The 21472-nt window shown below is 34.1% G+C and overlaps 1 protein-coding gene across 1 annotated transcript in view; it reads left to right on the top strand.

The window, feature by feature from the left end:
* Window positions 1-21472, top strand: part of CFAP47 (cilia and flagella associated protein 47) — a 455521-nt gene that overhangs the window by 413676 nt on the left and 20373 nt on the right. The window contains 5 exon segments of the mRNA XM_063634578.1: window positions 1122-1279; window positions 3413-3509; window positions 6896-7048; window positions 14696-14867; window positions 20252-20413. Coding sequence (XP_063490648.1) covers window positions 1122-1279; window positions 3413-3509; window positions 6896-7048; window positions 14696-14867; window positions 20252-20413 — 742 coding nt within the window.

The following is a 21472-nucleotide window of genomic DNA, read 5'->3' on the forward strand; positions in this document are numbered from 1 at the left end:
TGCAGAATGGGAGAAAATGTTTGCAATCTATCCATCTGACAAAGGGCTAATATCCAGAATCTACAAAGAACTCAAATTTATAAGAAAAAAACAAACAACCTCATCAAAAAGTGGGCAAAGGATATGAACAGACACTTCTCAAAAGAAGACATTTATGCAGCCAACAGACATATGAAAAAATGCTCATCATCACTGGTCATTAGAGAAATGCAAATCAAAACCACAATGAGATACCATCTTACACCAGTTAGAATGGCGATCATTAAAAAGTCAGGAAACAACAGATGCTGGAGACGTTGTGGAAAAATAGAAACGCTTTTACACTGTTGGGAGTGTAAATTAGCTCAACCATTGTGGAAGACAGTGCGGCGATTCCTCAAGGATCTAGAACTAGAAATACCATTTGACCCAGCAATCCCATTACTGGGCATATACCCAAAGGAATATAAATCCTTCTATGATAAAGACACATGCACACGTATGTTTATTGGGGCACTGTTCACAAAGCAAAGACTTGGAACCAACCCAAATGTCCATCAATGATAGACTGGATTAAGAAAATGTGACACATATACACCATGGAATACTATGCAGCTATAAAAAAGGATGAACTCATGTCCTTTGCAGGGACATGGATGAAGCTGGAAGCCATCATTCTCAGCAAACTATCACAAGATCAGGAAACCAAACACTGCATGTTCTCACTCATAAGTGGGAGTTGAACAATGAGAACACATGGACACAGGGCAGGGAACATCACACACCATGGCCTGTTGTGGGGTGGGGGGCTAGGGGAGGGATAACATTAGGAGAAATACCTAATATAAGTTATGGGTTGATGGATGCAGCAAACCACCATGGCACGTGTATACCTATGTAACAAAACTGCACGTTCTGCACATGTAACCCAGAACGTAAAGTATGATAATAATTAAAAAACAAGGTTGATGACATCTAAGGTAAAATAGTGAAGTTATGATTTTGCATAATGTGTTTTTTGTTCAGAAGCAGTTTTTAAAAATTGATAATCAGTAATCAAATTAGGTGATTACTTTCTGCTGTTAAAATTACAGTCTGTTAATATTTACCATATTAAAAATTATTTTTTGTGTGTTTTACAGGAATTGCACTGCCTCCTAAAGGAAATATAGATATCTCATTGTTATTTATACCTCAAATTATGAAATTACACAAAACAATGGTTATTATTGAGATGAAGAAAGCAAATGGAAAATATTGGCCTATTGACAATTTTGATGAGTTTGATATAGAATTTAAAAGATAACATTTAAATAAAGACGTTGAAGGAAAATAATTTTATTTTGACAGCCACTGACATGCTAGGTTTCTTTTACATGTTATACATATATAAAGTCAACCTCATGATTTTATATTCTCTGAACTGTTGAAATTCATATGTTCAGAGGAGGAAAATATATTTGTTATATGGATATATATAATGTATAGAAAATAATATATACATATATATCTAATGGTTGATTTGAAGCTCAGAGTGATGAACAAGTTTAATCTTAAGTATCATTGTCAGTGAATCAAAGTCAGAGACATGCAAAGGGACTCCTTTCTGACATGGAAAATAGTGACTGCTAACATAATAAATAATCAGTATACAGAGGACAACCTAAAACAGCTTGTCTGAGTGAAGTGAATTCATGATACTGGAATTCACACTGTGCCAGGTGGGTATGACATCCATCCTATGAAACTGCCATGGCTAGAGGTATTCTGCCATTGCCAGAATGCAAGTTACTTGTATCTTTCTTGCTTAGCTGGAAGTTAAGCAAAATTCAATAATGGTGCAAAATCTAAATGTGTTCTCTGCTCTTATAGTTTAATTAAATAATAATCTGGAAATCTTAGTTAAAACTTGTGCATGTGCGTATTTCTTTCCTTCATTTTTTGCCAGTTCTTTACTGTGGGCCCATTACTATCCATTCTACCATGCATTTTCACCACTCTTATAGTCAGGATTGGCTACATAAATTGTAAGTCTCAGTGAAAAATGAGAATGAGCAAACTTAATATTTTGTTCAAAAACTATTAGGAATTTCAAAACAGTTACAGGAATGTATCAAGCAAGTTTGAAGGCCTTCTAAGGATGAGATCTTATTCTTTTGCATAAGCCCCATGCTCAACCTGTCTTGCCTGCAGTGTCTTGCTTTTCATTTTAATGAAAAAAATCCCAACTTCAAAAATGATCATAAATTTTTTTTATTATTATTATACTTTAAGTTTTAGGGTACAGGTGCACAATGTGCAGGTTTGTTACATATGTATCCATGTGTCATGTTGGTGTGCTGCACCCATTAACTCGTCATTTAGCATTAGGTATATCTCCTAATGCTGTCCCTCCCCCCTCCCCCCACCCCACAACAGTCCCCAGAGTGTGATGTTCCCCTTCCTGTGTCCATGTGTTCTCATTGTTCAATTCCCACCTATGAGTGAGAACATGCGGTGTTTGGTTTTTTGTCCTTGTGATAGTTTACTGAGAATTATGGTTTCCAGTTTCATCCATGTCCCTACAAAGGACATGAACTCATCATTTTTTATGGCTGCATAGTATTCCATGATGTATATGTGCCACATTTTCTTAATCCAGTCTATCATTGTTGGACATTTGGGTTGGTTCCAATAAATTAATTTTTTGAGATGGAGTCGCACTCTATTGCTCAGGCTGGAGTGCAGTGGCATGATCTTGACGTTCGCCTCCCAGGTTCAAGCAATTCTTCTGCCTCAGCCTCCAAAGGAACCAAGATTGCAGGTGTGTGCCACCGTGCCCAGCTAATTTTTGTATTTTTAGTAGAGATGGGTTTTCACCATATTTGCCAGGCTGGTCTTGAACTCCTGACCTCAAGTGATCCGCCTGCCTCAACCTTCCAAAGTGCTAGGATTACAGGCATTAGCCACCATACCTGGCCTATAAACATTTTCTAATATTGCTGTGCTCCTAATGGTGTATGATGCACCTAAAATATTTGGACAAATGCCCCCTTTCTTTTAAGTAGTATCTTCCGAAAGTAAATGCCTCACAAAATTCTGAAGTACTGTACTTCATGGCAGTTTTTGTTTTGTGCTTTGCCCATCCGATATAGAATAGATCCCAAGAGGGTTGTAGTACCTTTCATTAAAGTAAGGAAAAAAGCTCTTCAATTTTAACTTATATTTCATGATGGTTTCATTACAGTTTGCTTTGTGATGATTTTCCAGGGTTTGCTTTGAAATGTTTATAAAATCAGTATTTGCAGAAAATGTTCTTTCTTTCATCAGTTTCTCTCTACCAAAGTCTGAATTTACAAGCTTTACTAAAATACCATAAAGTTAATACATAATAAGCTTTTTGTTAATATGGAGTTTCTTCTTTTGTTCCCTCTTAATATTTTAATTTCTAATTAGTATTATGAGAATCGACAGCGAAGAAATCCAAGCAATACACTGGATATACCCTATTGTTGGACTCCCACAAGCACCACCTCCTAAATCTCCTCCAGGTAGGTATACATTAGAGTCAGAGAATACCAGAATTCTTAGAGACCTTAGATATTCTCTATTCCCATTTCTTTTTTTGTTTGAAGTCCAGAGAAAGTAGGTAGTAATGTGAACAGTCCTACTGATGGGAAGTCTATGACATAAGCATGCTCTCCCAATGTGTACAATGAGTTTTCCACAAAACCACACTATTTTTTGTTGCCTTCCTGTTGGTGAAATGCAGATATCAGCTAAAATTAAAATCAAATTAACTTCAGACTCATTTATTCCACAGAGCTCTGCACTAGATTTGTAAGATTCTCAGGTATACTTGCTCTCAGGTCACTTTTAGTCATCCTATTTCGGCTTCTGTGTAGCTCTCGATCTCATCTAAGAACTATCCTGTGGAGATGCGGATCCCTTTATTATTGTCTCAAGCATAAAACTTTATGGTGTTCCCCCAAACCAGTCAGAATGTACTGAAGTTTTCAGGAAGGTTTACTTTGCCACAATAAATACAATATAAAATCTCTGCCCTTAAATGCCTTTCTTTTTCTCATTGACCTTTTTTATTATTATTATTAATTTTTTTTTTGCCTCGACATACCCTAGACTTCTCTAAAGTTTCTGTGTGTTCTCTTTCCTCAATACTCTTCTCACTTCTTTTACATTCCTTGATTTTCCCATTGCCTTCCCAGGATCAGCCTAAGAAACAAAATTTCTCTTATATAACCAGTGATATTTTAGTATCCAGACCTCTTACCCTGCTCTAGATGGCATTCTGCATCACTAAGATGCACTGAATTGCTCTGCAAAGCAAAGGAATATTTATTTCGAATCTCCCCCTTTAGCAACACAGCTGAGTTAAAATAAGTCTTGAAATTTTGCTTTTTCTTTCTCCCTCCGATACCAGTCTTTGTAAATGAAAAAGAGTTAGACTTCCACTGATGTAATTATATCACCACACTTAGAAAGAAGAGACACTAGTAAGTTTTGCTTGTAAGTAAGTAAAGCTTTTCCCCAGATACACTGGTTGTAAAGGAAGATCAAGACTACATGTTTCCTTATGTAGTTTAATTTGAACTGGAGTAAAAATCCACAAATACAGTAATACCTTTGACCACAAATGTCATTTATTTTACTTGAAGCATTTTTATTCTTGACTTTAAAAAATCAACACATAGATAAATATTTTAAACATTCTAAATTATCTTCAGAATATTTCACGAACTTGTCATAAAATTTCTTTTATTTCCTTCCAGAAGATAGTTGATTGTATACTTCCGATAGAGCTGAACTGCTTAAAATTTATAATACACAGTCATCTGATCAAAGTGGTATAATAAGCCCTAGACAGTACTCTGTTGGAATGCTAATAATACTGTTGCTCATGTCTACTGCAGACAGATTCATTTTATCCAGATTAAAGGTTTAAAGCCAAATTTTTAGTCAAAAACCATGCTTATGAGGACACAAAAACATAGATTTCTTGCAAATTTTTCTTCAAAGACAGTTAAACATGGTCTAGAGCATTTTTCTTTGAGTCATTTTTCTTGGTAATTACTTGATTTTTAAATTAAATGTGAGTTCTGTAAATAGCTTGTGTTAGATTAGCACAACCTATCGTAACATTAGTGTTCTGAAATAGAGTGTGTATTAGTTATTAAATCATTTTCCCCAAAATCTAAAATCTATGCTGGTGATTATTTTTATCTGCACATGCCCTCCAAAGGCAAGTGGGTATAATTTTATAAATACATATCATTTACTTTCTATGTAGTCCATTTTTTGTTCTTAGTAACATCGAATATAACCTACTGCTTTCCCTGCTCACCTATATCATTAGCAAAGTTTATTAATTCTTTTCTTTTTTATGTATCTGTCACTCAAGTTATTCTCAAACCCAAGATACTGTTTTGTTCTTTAAGCCACATTTTCTCTTTGTGCATTCTTATCTACTACTGTCTATTGGGCCAGATAATTGGAAAAACGCTCTACTACCTGTCACACTGTAAAGACAATGAAATGAGAATTCATTGTGATTGAGTGATCCATACATTGCCAGAGCACTAATTTCCTAAGGACCTCTAGGACACAACTAGTGACATGATACTAATTGTAACTTTGATAACATTAATTTCTGATTTAATGCCTTGATACTGAAGATAGTTATAACCAGAAAAGCTTGTACAGTTTTTCCTAGCCATTTTAAACCTTTTAATTTATATATATCATTGTATTCTTATTGTACATTTCACATACTCATTCTAAATCCAGAATGTTCAATATAAATTTTTAAATTTTAGAATAAAATTTACATTTATTATAGTATTTTAAACTACAAATATATGTATTGTGAACACACATACATCTGAGGACATCATCTAATTTTGTAGTTCGTGTGAATATATTATTATTGATGCCACAGAATCATGGCATAATACATTTCACAAGCTTTTTTATATTATGATTCTCCTTTTTCCCCTGTATTCAATGTGTATTTGACTTGACAGTAGTATAGCATTTTATATGTTTGGGAGAAATAATATTCTTACTTATGTGGACTCCAGTACACATGGTTATAGAGCTAATGTCAAAATAATACATTGATATTCCTTTTTTATATAATTGGTAGTTGTACATAAACAGACCATTTTGAGTTCTCACAACATTGCTGACAAAGTTTTTCATCGCTGGATATGATAAAATATTGGAATTTAATACATATGAAATATATTTATATATACATATTTAATTCTGTACATTAAATTAATATGTAATAACATTTAACTTGAATTTTAAATCATTACAATTTTACTTTTATGTGTTTTAAAGGTGACTTTTATAAACTTAAATCAAAAATAATTTTAAATATTTAATTTGAATATGAATTTCATGGTACATGTAAAAACGTAATGAATCTAATAGGAAATATTTTTAAAATATTGCAAAATAAGTGTTAAAGAACTTTTTTTTAATTATTTGAAGGCATTTTCTATAGTATTGTTATAAAAGTAAAGTTTAGTATTATCACAATGAACATGTATTTCAAAAGGGGAAAAATTCATGCATTTACAATTGCCCCTTGAGTTATGGATCTAACTACATCAGTTCCCAAATCAAATTTCTATATCCCGATATAATGTTTTATAATCTAGTATATATCTTACAGATTTATTTTCCTGTGCTATTTTTACAGTCTTTAATATTCATATTTTCTTCCCAAATGTTAACTGATGTAGATATTGCATGAATGTGTGTGTGTATGTGTGTATGTGGCCAGATACAATGACAAGTCAAAGTATATCAAAGGAAGTTTTATTTTTATGACATAGTTCATTTTCTTCTATCTCAAGAATGATCATATCACCTACAAGTCAAGTTAACTGGAAATATTTCTCTCCTGTAGTTGTCATACAATGTCAGTCCAGGAAGCGGGCAGAAGAGAAAGTGGAAATCATACTGAATGCTGGTTTTTTCGGATATAGTCTTACTCCAGATCTGACAGAAGTTTTAGTGATTCCAAAAAGAAATTCACATAATTTTTGTGAGGATCCCAATGGTAAGAGAACTACGGTTATAGAAAAAATAAAATGGAAAAAAAAAAAAAACACTTAGTTTCCATGAATTGCAGGTTGCTGATTGTGCAGTTACATTAAGATCCATGTCCATTTACTTTTCATTTCACTACTTATTCACGTAGTGCTTAAGGAGTGTTCAGTTGTTATGTGTGTTATTTTCACGTAGCCTAAAAATAAGAACAGTTACAGTTATCACTAGATTTATAAGATGTAGATTGTGATTCCATCAATAGTGAGAAGAGAAAAAACTGTAGTAACTATAATTTCCACTTCCCCTCAACTTTGCTTTTGTCTTTTACTCTTTCTTTCTGATTTAAGGATTATGATAATGCCATAAAATGCAGCTTTAAATTTAGAAACAAAACCTTGAGTAAATTATTTTCTAATTTAAAGAAATAGAAAATGAACATAAATTAGATATAATATCCAAATAAAGTTTGTATAATAATAATAATGCTTCATGTATTTACTGTATATTCCAGATTTGTATATAAGAATTTACTATCTTGGGCCGGGTGCGGTGGCTCACGCCTGTAATCCCAGCACTTTGGGAGGCCAAGGCGGGAGGATCATGAGGTCAGGAGTTTGAGACCAGCCTTACCAACATACAGAAACCCAGTCTCTACTAACAATATAAAAAATTAGCCAGGTGTGGTGGCAGACACCTGTAATCTCAGCTACTTGGGAGGCTGAGGCAGGAGAATCACTTGAACCTGGGAGGTGGAGGTTGCAGTGAGCCAAGATCGTGCCACTGCACTCCAGCCTGGGCTACAGTGAGAGACTCTGTCTCAAAAAAAAAAATAAATAAATAAAAGATTTACTATCTCAATTTAAAAAAATCAAAATAATTTAAAATAGGTTATCTAATTCTTCAAATATGTGGTGTTTTACTTGAGATAAATATATGAAACTGAGTGATATAAGCAACAAGGGAAAGTAGAGAGTTCTGAACCCTCCAAACACCCACAAACACACCAATTCAGCAATAATTCCCTTCGTAAGGCAACAGAAACTAATTGAAAATTTCTTGCACTTCAGGAGGAACCAGACTTACCAAAGCCTTTAGGGAGATTTAGGACACCCTCTTGCCAAAGACCCTGTGCTTGACAAAGGGTCTTCTCATGACACATTGGTCTTGGCAATGATTTCATGGATATAACACCAAAAGCACAGACAAAAATAAAATAAGTAGGACTACATTAAACTCAAAAGCTTCCTCACAACAAAGGAAACAATTAACAGGGTAAAAAGACAACATGTGGAATGGTAGAAAACATGTGCAACCCATATATCTGATAAGTGGTTAATCTTAAGGAGCTCCTACAACTCAATCAAAAAAAAAACTAATAATCTGATTTTTTAAATAAGCAAAATACTTGAATAGACATTTCTCTAGAAAAGACATATGAATGGTGAAAACTATATGAAAAAAAGTTCAATATCACTAATTAGGGAAATACAAATGAAAACCACAATCAGATATCACCTCACAGCTATCACCATGGCTAACATCAAAAAAAAAAAAAAGTGTTGGTAAAGATGTGGAGAAATTTGAACCCTTGAACATTGTTGGTAGAAATGCAAAATGGTTCATCTGCTATGGAAAACAGTCTAACAGTATGAGAGCTTCTCAAAAAATTAAAAAGAGAATTATCATCTATTATCTAGCAATCCCTCTTCTGGGCATTTATTCAAAAAGATTGAAATCAGGAGTTCCAAGAGAGGTCTGTATTCCAATGTTCATTGTAAAATTATTAACAATAGCCAAGATATAGAAACAACCTAAATTTACGTCCACAGATGAATGGATAAAGAAAATGTAGCATATACTATCTTGAAATAATATTCAGCCTTAAAAAGCAGGAAATTCTATAATATGCAATATCATGGATGGACCTAAGTGAAATAAGCCAGTCACAGAAAGACAAAACTACATGATACCACTTAATATGATAAATTTGAAATACTCAATCTCATAGAAGCAGAATAATGTGGAATAATAGTTGCTAGGATCTGGAAGGGAGAAGAAATGGGGAGTTGAACATTGGGTATAAATTTCCATTGTCCTTAATGCATAAGTTCTAAGGATCTGTTGTAAAACATAGTGCTTAGAGTTAACAATATTGTGTGGTGCACTTAAAATGCATTTAAAAAACATTAAGAGGGCAGAACTCATGTTACACTAACTGTAAAGGAAGGTAAATAAATGCTTATACATATAAACCATTTTAACATGTTCTTGCTACTTTAAATTGCTTAAGTTGTACTCTTGTCAGGTTGTAAACTAAAGAAATTGCAATTCTGATCATATACATTGATTATACTTATTACCTAAAAAATCCACTTAACTCCTAGATTATCAGGATCTTGAAAGAAGCTACCGACATCATTTTGGGAACTGTGAAAGTCATATTAGGAGAGCAATCTCTCTCAAAATAGCCTTTGAAAATATACCTTTTGATATGGCTCTTATTTTACTGCTTCCTTATTTTTCATGATGAAGAACAATATTTACTATTGAAAATAACTGTAGGGAAGGTTTGCAGTCTTACCTCCACCTGTCATTCTCTCTAAAACAGCTTTTATTTTCCCTGCTCGGTACCACCAAACTCAACAAGCTCATTCATATTTTGGCTAACTTGTGAATCTTTTTTGTTCTCCTGATATATGTCCTGCTATATAGAAGAATAGACCAGTCTCTTCTCAAATTTAACATATTTCTTTCTATATAGTGCCTAAATATTTAAAAAAAGGAATCGACCTCATTGTCTCCTTAAAGACATATGGCAATAACTTGGTTCCTTTCCCCTGCCCTTATTCCAAAGGTATAGCCGACCCTCTACACAATCTGTAATTCTCTCTGCTTGACCCTCCTTTGACACCGTTCTCTTTATGAAAGGACAAATCTTACCAGAAAGTCTGAATGCTACCTTAGTCTTTAGTATATGCAGAAGCAGACTAGCTCCTTTCTCACTCCTGTGCAATTTAGTTACAGTTTACTCAGCACATTAAGAATAGGAGTCATGTTGACCATGCAGTCTTGTATGTTCTGTTGTCTCCTAAGTCCTTTCCAGTGGAAATTAAAGCACTACACTGAGTGGCATGGACTCTGATAGGATTTTAAGAGTGATAATTAATCACATACTTGTCTTCTCTCATCTGAGTTTGAAACTAACTGAGAGGCAGATGTAAAAATAAAGCAGATGGAAATCAAAGTGTTAACTTTATTAATTATACAAATGAATTGGAAAATGACTTGGAACTATGGAGAAATTTGGGCTTTTTAATACCTTCCACCAAAATTGAGTACATTCATGCCAAACTGGCCAGTTGTGAACTCCTTGCAGGAACAAACAACTTACACATGAGCGAGTAGAAGAAAGTGTGAATCCTGGAATCAAGACATTGGGGAAGAAAGAGAAGGATATGCTCACCTGCTCATGTTCCATTCCTTCACTCAAATTCACTGATCAGATATGTTGCTTTTCCACCCGTGGCAAGTCATCATGAAGGTGGCAGATTGAGGCTGAGATGTTTTTCTCCTATACTTTTTCCCTTCTTGAGAGTGAATAGGCCTCTTTATGTAAACCTGTTAAGTAGGAGATAAGAATTCCCAGCATTCCCTTCCCATTATCTTCATCATAGAATTTCTGAGTCACATAAAACTATCAAGCTTCATTAAATGAAAATACAAGGACCACTGTGCTCTCTTCATCCTTACTCATCGCACATACCTTTAAGTAAACTGGGATTGATTGCTTTCATATCTTTATCATTCAGCAACAATCCAGCAAGCATCTTTTCTGCCAGATACTACATTCAGCTCCAGAGATGCCAAAATTAGCAAAACACATACTCTGTTGTCAAGATTTTCAAAAATATTTATTCAACATGATAAATCTATGCACCTGTACTATTTAAATCAATTGGTATTGTCCTATTGAAATATTATTATTCTTGGATTTTTAGACTGTTTTGCAATGTCACTTCTATAAGATTACAAATTACTCTGTGGGCAAGATTTCTCCTATAAGTGTATTTCTTCTTCCTAAGTACCTCCTGGTCCATGCATTCTTTGTAATTCTCTATGGATTAGTTCAGTGACTTTCTCGGCGCTTTCTATCGGAAAGTAGTTTTAGTCATGCCCCTTAATTTTATTTCCCAATTGTTCTATAGCTCAAGACTGTTTTTCTTTAATTAATCTGTTGTCTTTTTTGTATGTGATGTTCTGATTTATATGACATATGTGTCTCATTTCATCCCAGGCCAGTCATCTTCCTGTGTCGTATTTGCCTGTTTTTTGTAAACTCCCATGTCAGGTTTGGCCTGTAATCACAAACAGCTCCTGAGAAACCTGTGATTGTTCCTCCTGTGACCTCATATTGACCTCCTGTCCTTGATTCTTTGCTCTGTTTCTCCTCACTTTGTTTATTCTGATCAACTTACTTCATTCAGCCTTCTGTCCTGCTTACTCTAATAGGATTACCCTTGAAAAGGCTGCCAACCTTATCCAGTGTGTCTAATACAGCAGTCATATTTATGTTCCACATGTCATCAGCATTTACCAGTTGATCAAGTTGAAGTACTTTCTGCTCTTGGCTTCCATGACTAACCTTATTAATTTATTATCACACTGATTGCCCCTTCTTGATTTCCGTTGTTTTCTTTTCTGACCTAACTTTTTGAGTGCCCTAGGGCTCTGCTCTGAGAGCCACCACATTCCTATGCACAAATTAGGTCCTGCACCTTCCAGACAATGATGCTAATGGTGCTAATGGTGCTTCTTCAGCAATTGTGCCATTTGACAAGCCTGCTATACTGAGTTGTAAAGTCTTAAGTCAGACTGCTTGGGTTCTTTTATTTAGTATTAATCTTGAATAGAGTCTGAAATTGGATGCTAATCACTAGTAGTCTAGTTGTCTCCTGTTATTCTTAGAAGTCCCACATCTTCACCACACCCTGCATTGTCTTGCTCTTTTCTACTTTGCCTGCTTCATTGTTTGATAAACTCCTCTCACCCTCTCTGCTCTGCCCTCATAAGTTCTTTCTCAAGTGGGCCCAGCTGGTTTTCACCGTGAACAATTCCTGCAGTCTGAGTAATTCCTGCAGGCTGCTTTGATGAGTAGAAGTTTCCCCCTCTCTACATCCAGCTAACCTTTACTTATCCTTCAGTTTGGTGTGTTGGTCTCTTCCTCTGGAATCCTTAGCGGTGATGTTCCCAGGACCTGTGCTCTCATGGGATCCTCTACTTCTCCATGGTAGTAGTTATCACAGTAGTAATTTAAAAACTAGTTGCATTAGCAGTTATTGTCAGTTTCTTCCTCTTGATCATCAACTCCATGAGGACAAGAATTGGACGTCTCATGTCAATGAAAACCTTTAATTAATATTTGCTGAATGAATAAAGAAATGAAAATATAAATAACGACAAGAAAAACATTATGTTTTTAATGTATGTTTAGGTGTTGGCTGTGGAAACAAAATTATTTGCCCCTTATTCATGAATTTAGCCATAGCTATAAAGTTTCCCCGAGGTAAAAATTTATAGGTCTTCATCAGCAGTTCATGAAAATATATACAGAAGGGGAGGCAACTGACAATAGAAGTGCTTTGAGAAGGCAAGCATGATAACTATTTTATATCATAATATAGAAAAGTCTATTTTCAGCTGATAAGAACTTCAATCACATACAAAAATACTTTTACTCCCCCTAAACACACTTTATATTATGGATATTAAAAGGCATTTTTTATTGTATATTCATTAACTAATTTTTTGTGGCTATAGTTTTTCTAAATATTTTTCTTTTAACATTTCTACTAGGGTTAAAAGTTATTTGTGCAGCACTATTACAGTATTACATTATTCTGCATTTGTATGTATATTTACTTTGCCGGTGAGATTTATACTTTTATATATTTTTATGTTGCTTTTGAACACCCTTTCATTTCAGCTTGAAAAACTCTCTATTAGTACATTTTATAAGTCAGGTCTAGTAGTGACAAACTCCTTCAGCTTTTGTTCATCTGAGGGTTTTTATCTCTTTATTTTTATTTTTATTTTTTGAGACGGAGTCTTGCTCTGTCACCCAGGCTGGAGTGCAATGGCGCGATCTCGGCTCACTGCAAACTCTTCCTCCCAGGTTCACGCCATTCTCCTGCCTCAGCCTCCGGAGTAGCTGGGACTACAGGCGCCCGCCACCACTCCCGGCTAATTTTTTTTTGTATTTTGAGTAGAGACGGGGTTTCACTATGTTAGCCAGGATGGTCTCGATCTCCTGACCTTGTGATCCACCCGCCTCAGCCTCCCAATATCTCTTTATTTTAAAGGACAGATTTGTCGAGTGTAGTATTCTTGGTTGGCCTTTTGTTTTCTTTTATCACTTTGAATGTGTCATCTCACTGTTTCCTATCCTGCAATGTTTCTGTTGAGAAATCCACTGATAGTGTAATAATAGTTTCCTTGTATGTGATGAGTCAGTTTTCTCCTGCTGTTTTCAAAGTTCTATTTTTGTCTTCAACCGTTTTTGACTGCTCCATAGACAGAGAAGGGACATCCCATAAGCAGAGTGGCCCAGAGTAGCCTGCCTTTGACTTTCGACAATTTAATTATAATGCATCTTGGTGTAGGCCTGGTGCCTGGGTCTGTAGGCAGATCTGGGGCCATGACTGGGGACACATCTGGTGTCTGTGTCTACAAGGACAGGCCTGGAACCAGGGTCCATGAGGGCAGGCCTAGTGCAAGGATATATGACAGAGTTGGCTTCTCCCTTTGCTATTCCCTTCCCCTGTTTAAGAACTCCTGGGCTAAGGGGATTTTTCATCACTGGGCTGAGAGAGTTGGATTCTGGATTAGCACAGCTGTAGATCCAGTCAATTCATGATTCTCTGACCTCTCTTCCAAGTTCCATATGCAACAAACTTCTTGATTTGTGAGTTGGGCTCCTTACATATAACTGGAGAGTAAGTTTAATACATGTTTGTACTTCTCATCTACATGCTATTTCTGGATTTAAGATATTTTTCATGTGCAGTGGCCAAAATCTACTACTACTTTTCTTTGGTAACCTACTCATTAAGAAAATATTTGTTCATCATATTGTCTGTATACTCCAACACTAAAACATGAGGAACAGTTTTTGTTAATCAAAATATACTAGAAATTGAAAATCCTGATCTAATAGTTTGAAATGCTGTTTCAATATTGTTTAAACTTAATTCAAAGCAAAATTTAAATGACTTCTTCATAAGTTTTAAGTCTATAGGTTTTTAATACATTTATTATATAGAGCTAATGTCATTATCTTCATTAGGCAGTTAATGATTATTAATTTCCATGTGGGCTTTCTTGTTTTATGGACCTGAATTATAAAGATTTAAGAGGTGGTGAGAATTGTCTTCTGTTTATTTTTATATGCATTCATTTATTTATTAACCTATTAACAAAAATATACTGAGTATCATTATATGCCTGATAATGCACTAGACTTTATAGACACTAAGCTAAATAATATATACTCCCTCCCTTTCTCTAAATACCTGTGCATTGTTAGTCTTGACAGGTAATTGATATTAAATCTATGCATATTTAATTAAATTGAAATATATTTTCATCTTGACTTTCCTAGAAATTCGTAAAATACATGAATTTGAGTATGAAATTCAATTTGAATCTGAAGCTATGAAGTCTAAGTTGGAATCCTGTGTAGCTTTATATATGATTGAAAAATCTTATGATATTATGGCTAAAAGGATAACATTTATCTTCAATCTGGTATTCACACCAAAGAAACCATTAAGGTAAATCTAGTTTCCTCTTTTGTATTTAAATAATAGTATTACCCTTTTAAATGTATTAATGTTGATTTCCCTTTTTATTTCTCAATATTTGAATTGCATTACTTATTTGATATTATTGAGAGAAATATTTTGGGCTGGATTACATCTAGCTACAAAAAATATTCTCATGAGAAGAATGTAGTCTAAATGGTTGAAAATCTAAGATATCCCTCAAGAATTATGACTTCCCTAAGGTCATTAGTGTATCACATTAATGAAAGAGAATAGTCTCTTCTGTAAAATCTTTTTTTAAAAAAGCTGACTTAGTGTTGTGCAATAGCAAGATGATATTTCTTGATGTTGCTTATCAGAACCAGTTCAAATGATGCAAATGCTTAAGCTATATTTTACATTGCAACTGCTTTCCTTACATTTTACTACTCAATACATAACATTACACATTCCTTAGTAAGATATAAGTGAATCTGTGCGAAGGGTGGCCTTTAGATGTCTATCCTCTGGGAAACTTCATCCAGTGTCATTATATTTGCTTTTTGGACACCTGTTACTTAGCATCTGCAAACACTATATGATATTTCACTATGAAATAGGGCTTTATTGTGTCTAAATGCAGAGATACTGATGAGCACCATGATATACACAAAGTACAGCCTGGCATTGAAAATATTGTTTGTGTTTTTAATTATTTCTTTTTTTTCTTCTCTCAACTTTTGTTTTAGATACAGGAAGTGTATGTGTAGGTTTTTTACATGGGTATATTGCACTCAGGCAGTGGGCATAGTACCTAATAGGTAGCTTTTTAACCTATCCCCTTTCCAACTAGTAGTTTGCAGTGTCTGTTGTTCCCATGTTTATGTCCACAGGTGCTCAATGTTTAGCTCTTACTTGTAAGTGAGAACATGCAGTATTTGGTTTCCCATTCCTGCCTTAATTTGCTTAGGGTTATGGCTTCCAGCCCCATCCATGGAAGGAGGACATGGGTGCATGCAAAGGACATGGTTTCATTCCTTTTTATGGCTGCATATTATTCCATAGTGTATACATGTCATATTTTCTTTATGCAATCCACCATTGATGGCCACCTAGGTTGATTCCATGTCTTTGCTATTGTGAATAATGTGACAATGAACATACAAGTCCATGTGGCTTTTTGATATAATGATCTATTTTTCTTTGGGTATATACCCAGTAATGGGATTGCTGAGTCAATTTCTAAAATTCGACCTTATATTCGATGTAGTCATGCATCTAAAGTGGCTATGAATATGTAGTTTGATAACAAAGAGATACCAGGGTCATCTTCAGGAAGCAGCAATAAAATCAAGCTACAAGAAGAAAGTATACCGTACATATTGACATTTTCTATGTTTGTATTTTCTTTCATTTTTCACAGTTTTCTATGTTTGTTAATTATTTTCACATTTTGCTTCATATGTATTAATATAATGACATGGAAATTACAGCATCACTAGAAAGGGAACAATATTATTATTTGTGAAAATGGGCAGAGCCAATGTGAATTTATACTCATGAAAATTTTTTGGATTTAGAACATCATGGTGAATATTTGAGAGACTAGGGCAAAATTTTTCGATGATGGATAAATTTCTGTCAATGTTGTGTGATGTTCTGATATAGCAATTCTATTTTGTGTATATATGCATATATTCATTTACTATGATTTCTTCTTTTGTGTGTACAGTCATGCATCACTTAACAACAAAGATATGTTCTGAGAAATGCATCCTTAGGTCATTCCATCATTGTAGAGTGCATTTACACAAACCTAGATGGTATAGCCTACTGCACACCTAGGCTATGTGGTATAGCCTATTGCTTCTGGGCTACAAACCTGCACAGGATGTTACTATACTGAATAGTGAAGGCAACTTTAACACATTGGTAAACACTTGTGTACCTAAACACAGAAAAGGTACAGTAAACATACAGTATTATAATCATATGGAACAACCATTGTATGTACAGTTCATCATTGACCAAAATGTCAATGCAAGAGAAACAATTAAACGAGAAAAATCAAAATTACACCAATAGCATTGAGCTATGAAAAATAAAAGGAAAATAATTATACCATGCTTTACCTAGATTAATGAATTAGTACTAAATTCAGTTCTGCTCTTTTTTGTGGGCAAGGTTAAAAAGAACATTTATATGTTTTGATAAAAAGAAAATATATCATGTTTCACAACAGTGAATACTAGGTAATTTTGACATTCATCTTTTCACAGAATACAGTGTTGTGCATACTAAAAATAATAATCAATATGCTAAATGATGGTATTACAAAAGAAATGCAGGAAAATTATTTCTATGGGCCTTTTTCCAATAAAAATCAAGGGTCCAGTACAAAAACGTACGAGAACAATGGTTAAGACTGTAATGAATCAGTCTGAAGATCCTAATTTAACAGGTCGTAACTTTTTTAAAATAATGAAATAATAGATATCATTTGTCTTATGGTATCTTCAGAAATGCTAATTACCTTAGCTTGAAATTTTCCTAGAACTTTTTACCTGCTCAAGAGCTGAACAGAATGAGAAACAAAGTTCTATTTCAGAGTTTGTGGGTGGCAACTTAAAATAAGAAATATCACACATATGCATTGTTATGAATCTACAGTATTGATCATAAAATGGTTTACCATGTCATCCACAAAATTGTGTGGTCTTCTCCTGAAGGGTCTCACATTTTGACTCAGCAACTTCTCATTAACTCAAAGAAGTCACTTGCAGAATAGAAGTATTCAGCATTGTTCATTTGAACCTGTACATTAATTTGTCAAAAATCATTTAACATCTACAAAAGAGACAAAATCCCTGCACTTTAGGAGTGTATCATCTAGTGAAGGTGATAGATAACAGAAATAAATGAATAAGCAAGAAAGTAAATTTCAGATTGTCCTAATAAATACATAAATAAATAAAGGAAGATAGAGAATGTTAAAGGATGCACATCAGATAAAGTGGATAGGTAGGCTTCCATGAAATGATGTCTAAGCCAAGACCTTACAGACAAAAAAAGTTGGAAAGAGCATTTGAGCGAGAGAAAATAATAAATGCAGAAGTCATAAGACAGGAAGTGTTTAGCACAAACAATGAATAGTGAGAAGGCCAATCTTTCTCTAATGGAGTGAGCAAAGGAAGAAATAAGTTTGGAGAATTTTACTGGGATTTGTTCACATAGGATCATGACAATATGCGTTGGTCTTTGATATTAGAAACAATAGAAAACTATTGAAGAATAAATATTTGGGGAACTAGTTTAGGAAAACGTGTGTACAGGATTCATCAAATTTTGTAAGTGTTAAGTGATACCTGGTGTAACTTAACAATTATATTTTGTGCATATATATATATATTCATTTACTTCTGCCATTCCTTGTTCCAAATTAATTTGGAATGGTTTACTGGAAGACACAGAGTTAAATAAGAAAAACCAAAAGGAAACAATAGCTCTAAATTGTAGAAGTCTTCCTGTAAGATGGTAACGCAGAAGTGGAGAAACCAGTTCTTGAAACAATGGTCTTGAAATATTGGGAAGAGAGGAATATAGTTTCATTTACAAAGACAGGAGAATGTGAAAGAGGTATAGGTTTAAAATGTATATTTGGATGTGTTAAGTTTAAGATTATGTATTAATCATCATTGACTAAATTATGCTGCATAGTATTCCATTGTTTCTATGCAACACACTTCATTTTAGCAGCACCCTATTGAAAGAACATTTTAAAATTTTACTGCCATTTTTTTTTGACAGTATAAACAATGCAGTAATGAATACCCTTATATACATCACTTCTTGAAATCTTAGAGGCATTTCTCCAGAGGAAAGTACCAATAGTGGAACTCCTAATTTACTGAGTGGAGCTTTCTTTTCTTTTTTAAAACCTTTTATTTTAGGTTCAGGGGTACATGTGCAGGTTTGTTATATAGGTAAACTCGTGTCATGGGGGTTTGTTGTACAGATTATTTCTTCACCCATGTATGAAGACTAGTACCCAATAGTTATTTTTTCTTCTCCTCGTTCTCCTTCCAACCTCCACCCTCAGGTAGGCCCCAGTGTCTATTGTTCCCTTCTCTGTGTCCATGTGTTCTCATCATTTAGCTCCCACTTACAAGTGAGAACACGTGGTATTTGGTTTTCTGGTTTTCTGTTCCTATGTTAGTTTGCTAAGGATAATGGCCTCCAGCTGCATCCATGTGTCTGAAAAAGACATGACTTCTTTTTTTAAATGGATGCATAGTATTTCACGGTGTGTATGCACCACATTTTCTTTATCCAGTCTTCCTTTGATAGGCATTTAAGCTGATTCCATGTCTTTGCTACTGTGAATAGTGCTACAGTGAACACACGAGTACATGTTTCTTTATGATAGAATGATGTATATTCCTTTTGGTTTATACCAAGTAATGGGATTGCTGGGTCCAATGGTAGCTCTGTTTTTAGCTCTTTGAGAAATTGCCACACTGCTTTATACAAATTTGGTAAGATACTATCCAGTTGCTCACAAAATGGTTGAGTAATTTTATAGTCCTACCTAAGAAGAATAAGAGTTCCTGGAACTGTTCTTTCTGTCACTTTTAAGTAAGAGGTATGAGATTCCTTTTCTAATCCTGACTTATGATATTGAAACCACACCGTTACATGTTTGAGTCATTTCTACCCTAAACAAGCAAACAGATAACCATTCATCAACTCTGTCTACTGCCCTATCTCTCCACTCTTTGTCATAGTCAAATGCTTTGAAAGTCTTAAGTCTATCTCTACTAACTTTCTTCCTTAATTCAGCTGCCACTCAATTTTATCTTATTCTGCAAGGTGTATGTGGTCTTTACCAATTGCAATTTAATTTTTTAAAAACTGCCATTTAAGTCAATTATATGGGCTTTGCATGTTTTCACAGAAAATGTATTTTTTCTTTGTGAAACAAGAGTTGAAAATACTTTCGCATAATGTTTCATTTTTGAAAAAAATCCCCGAATGGAATATCTATTGGTATAAAACATGGGTCTATTTTGCCAAATCCACCCTTACCTTCTTATGCACTATGATAATCTATGCTGGTTACAGAAAATTTGCAGAGTTCATTCTGCATATGTTATTGGTTCTTAGAAAATAACTAGAGGGTAGATAAGACACCCTAAAAATAATTACTTCAAGGGGAGAATGAAAATATAATCTATGACCCAAAAATTATTTATAAAATGTAATTAAAAGTCATTTACATTATTTTTAAGAATTAAATGTCCTAGTGTTTTCACTGAAACCACAGAGTTTACTTACATTTTTACCTTAGTTTAGTTTGCTATATTTATTCTCTTGTTTTCATGTAGTATCATTTAAAATTTCCTTTTATATTCAAGGTCTCACATAACACTGAAAATAGAGTGCGTAACAGAAGGGATCTCGAAGTTTCCCATAATGTTGATCGCTACTGAGCCTGATACGGATGCTGTCATTGACATTGAAGGAGTTGGTTTATTTAAGGAATCTGTTTTTGAACTTAGGCTGAAAAGTCAGACAAGGTAATATATTAAACAAAAGTATGTAGCTGTTTTAGTGAATATGCTGAACTTTGGAATGAAATTTAAGATGGAAAATTATATAGTTCATCTTTTGCTGGTTAAGCCAGCGCAACATTGGTTCTCTGACTCAAAGCTTCATATACTACATAAATTTTTACTTAACAATTGGAAAATAGGGTATACAAAGTGAAGACCAGAAAGAAAAACAAAAGTAAATAATTAAAAATTGAAATATAGGATACTATTAATATTTCCATTTGTTTTCAAAGGATGTTTCAGTGTTTTTCTGCAAATGTCAATTGTGTTGGTATATCAAATGGTTTAACTAAGCAGAAATAATTGGGTAAACCCACGTTGATTCCATGTTATGTTTTATTTGCTTTCTATCATAGCTGTCTTTGTTATATTTGTGCTAACATAGGCAGTCTGACAATACTTTTACCTAAAATCTCACATGTAAAATATACTTTTACAACTTTTTGAGGTACAGCATATGTAACATAAAATTCATTCATTGTAAATGTACATTTTAATAGTTGTTAATTATAGGATTTGCAGTCGTAACCACATTCCAGATATAGAACTTTTCCATTTCTCTCCACATTTCCCTCAAACCCTTTTGCAGTCAACTCCCATACTCATTACCAGTCTCAGTCAACCATTGATTTGCTTTGTCTCTATAGTTTTGCCCTTTCTGATATTTCAGATAAATGAAATTACATAATATTTAGTCTGTTACATGTGACTTTTTACACTATCCTTATCTGAAGTTCAGTAGTTTTCATGAATAAGCACCTGTTAGCTTTGTATATATTTGGTCCATTTCTCGAGGGCTGAAATGGTTGTTTGTAACAGTTGTCCAGCTTTATGGTCAAAATGAGTGGTGAACAGTTAAATGTATACTCACTTGTTCCAGGTGATGCAAGGCTTTATAGATAGGATAACCACAAAATTCACTGTCCAAACTTGAACCTTTTGAGAATGAAAGAGAATAATTAATAATTAGGCTTGGCAACAAGGTAAACTGGGACAGATCTGAGCAAACCAGCACCTAACAGT

The sequence above is a fragment of the Symphalangus syndactylus genome, chromosome X, assembly GCF_028878055.3.
Source record: "Symphalangus syndactylus isolate Jambi chromosome X, NHGRI_mSymSyn1-v2.1_pri, whole genome shotgun sequence".
Classification (NCBI taxonomy): Eukaryota; Metazoa; Chordata; class Mammalia; order Primates; family Hylobatidae; genus Symphalangus; species Symphalangus syndactylus.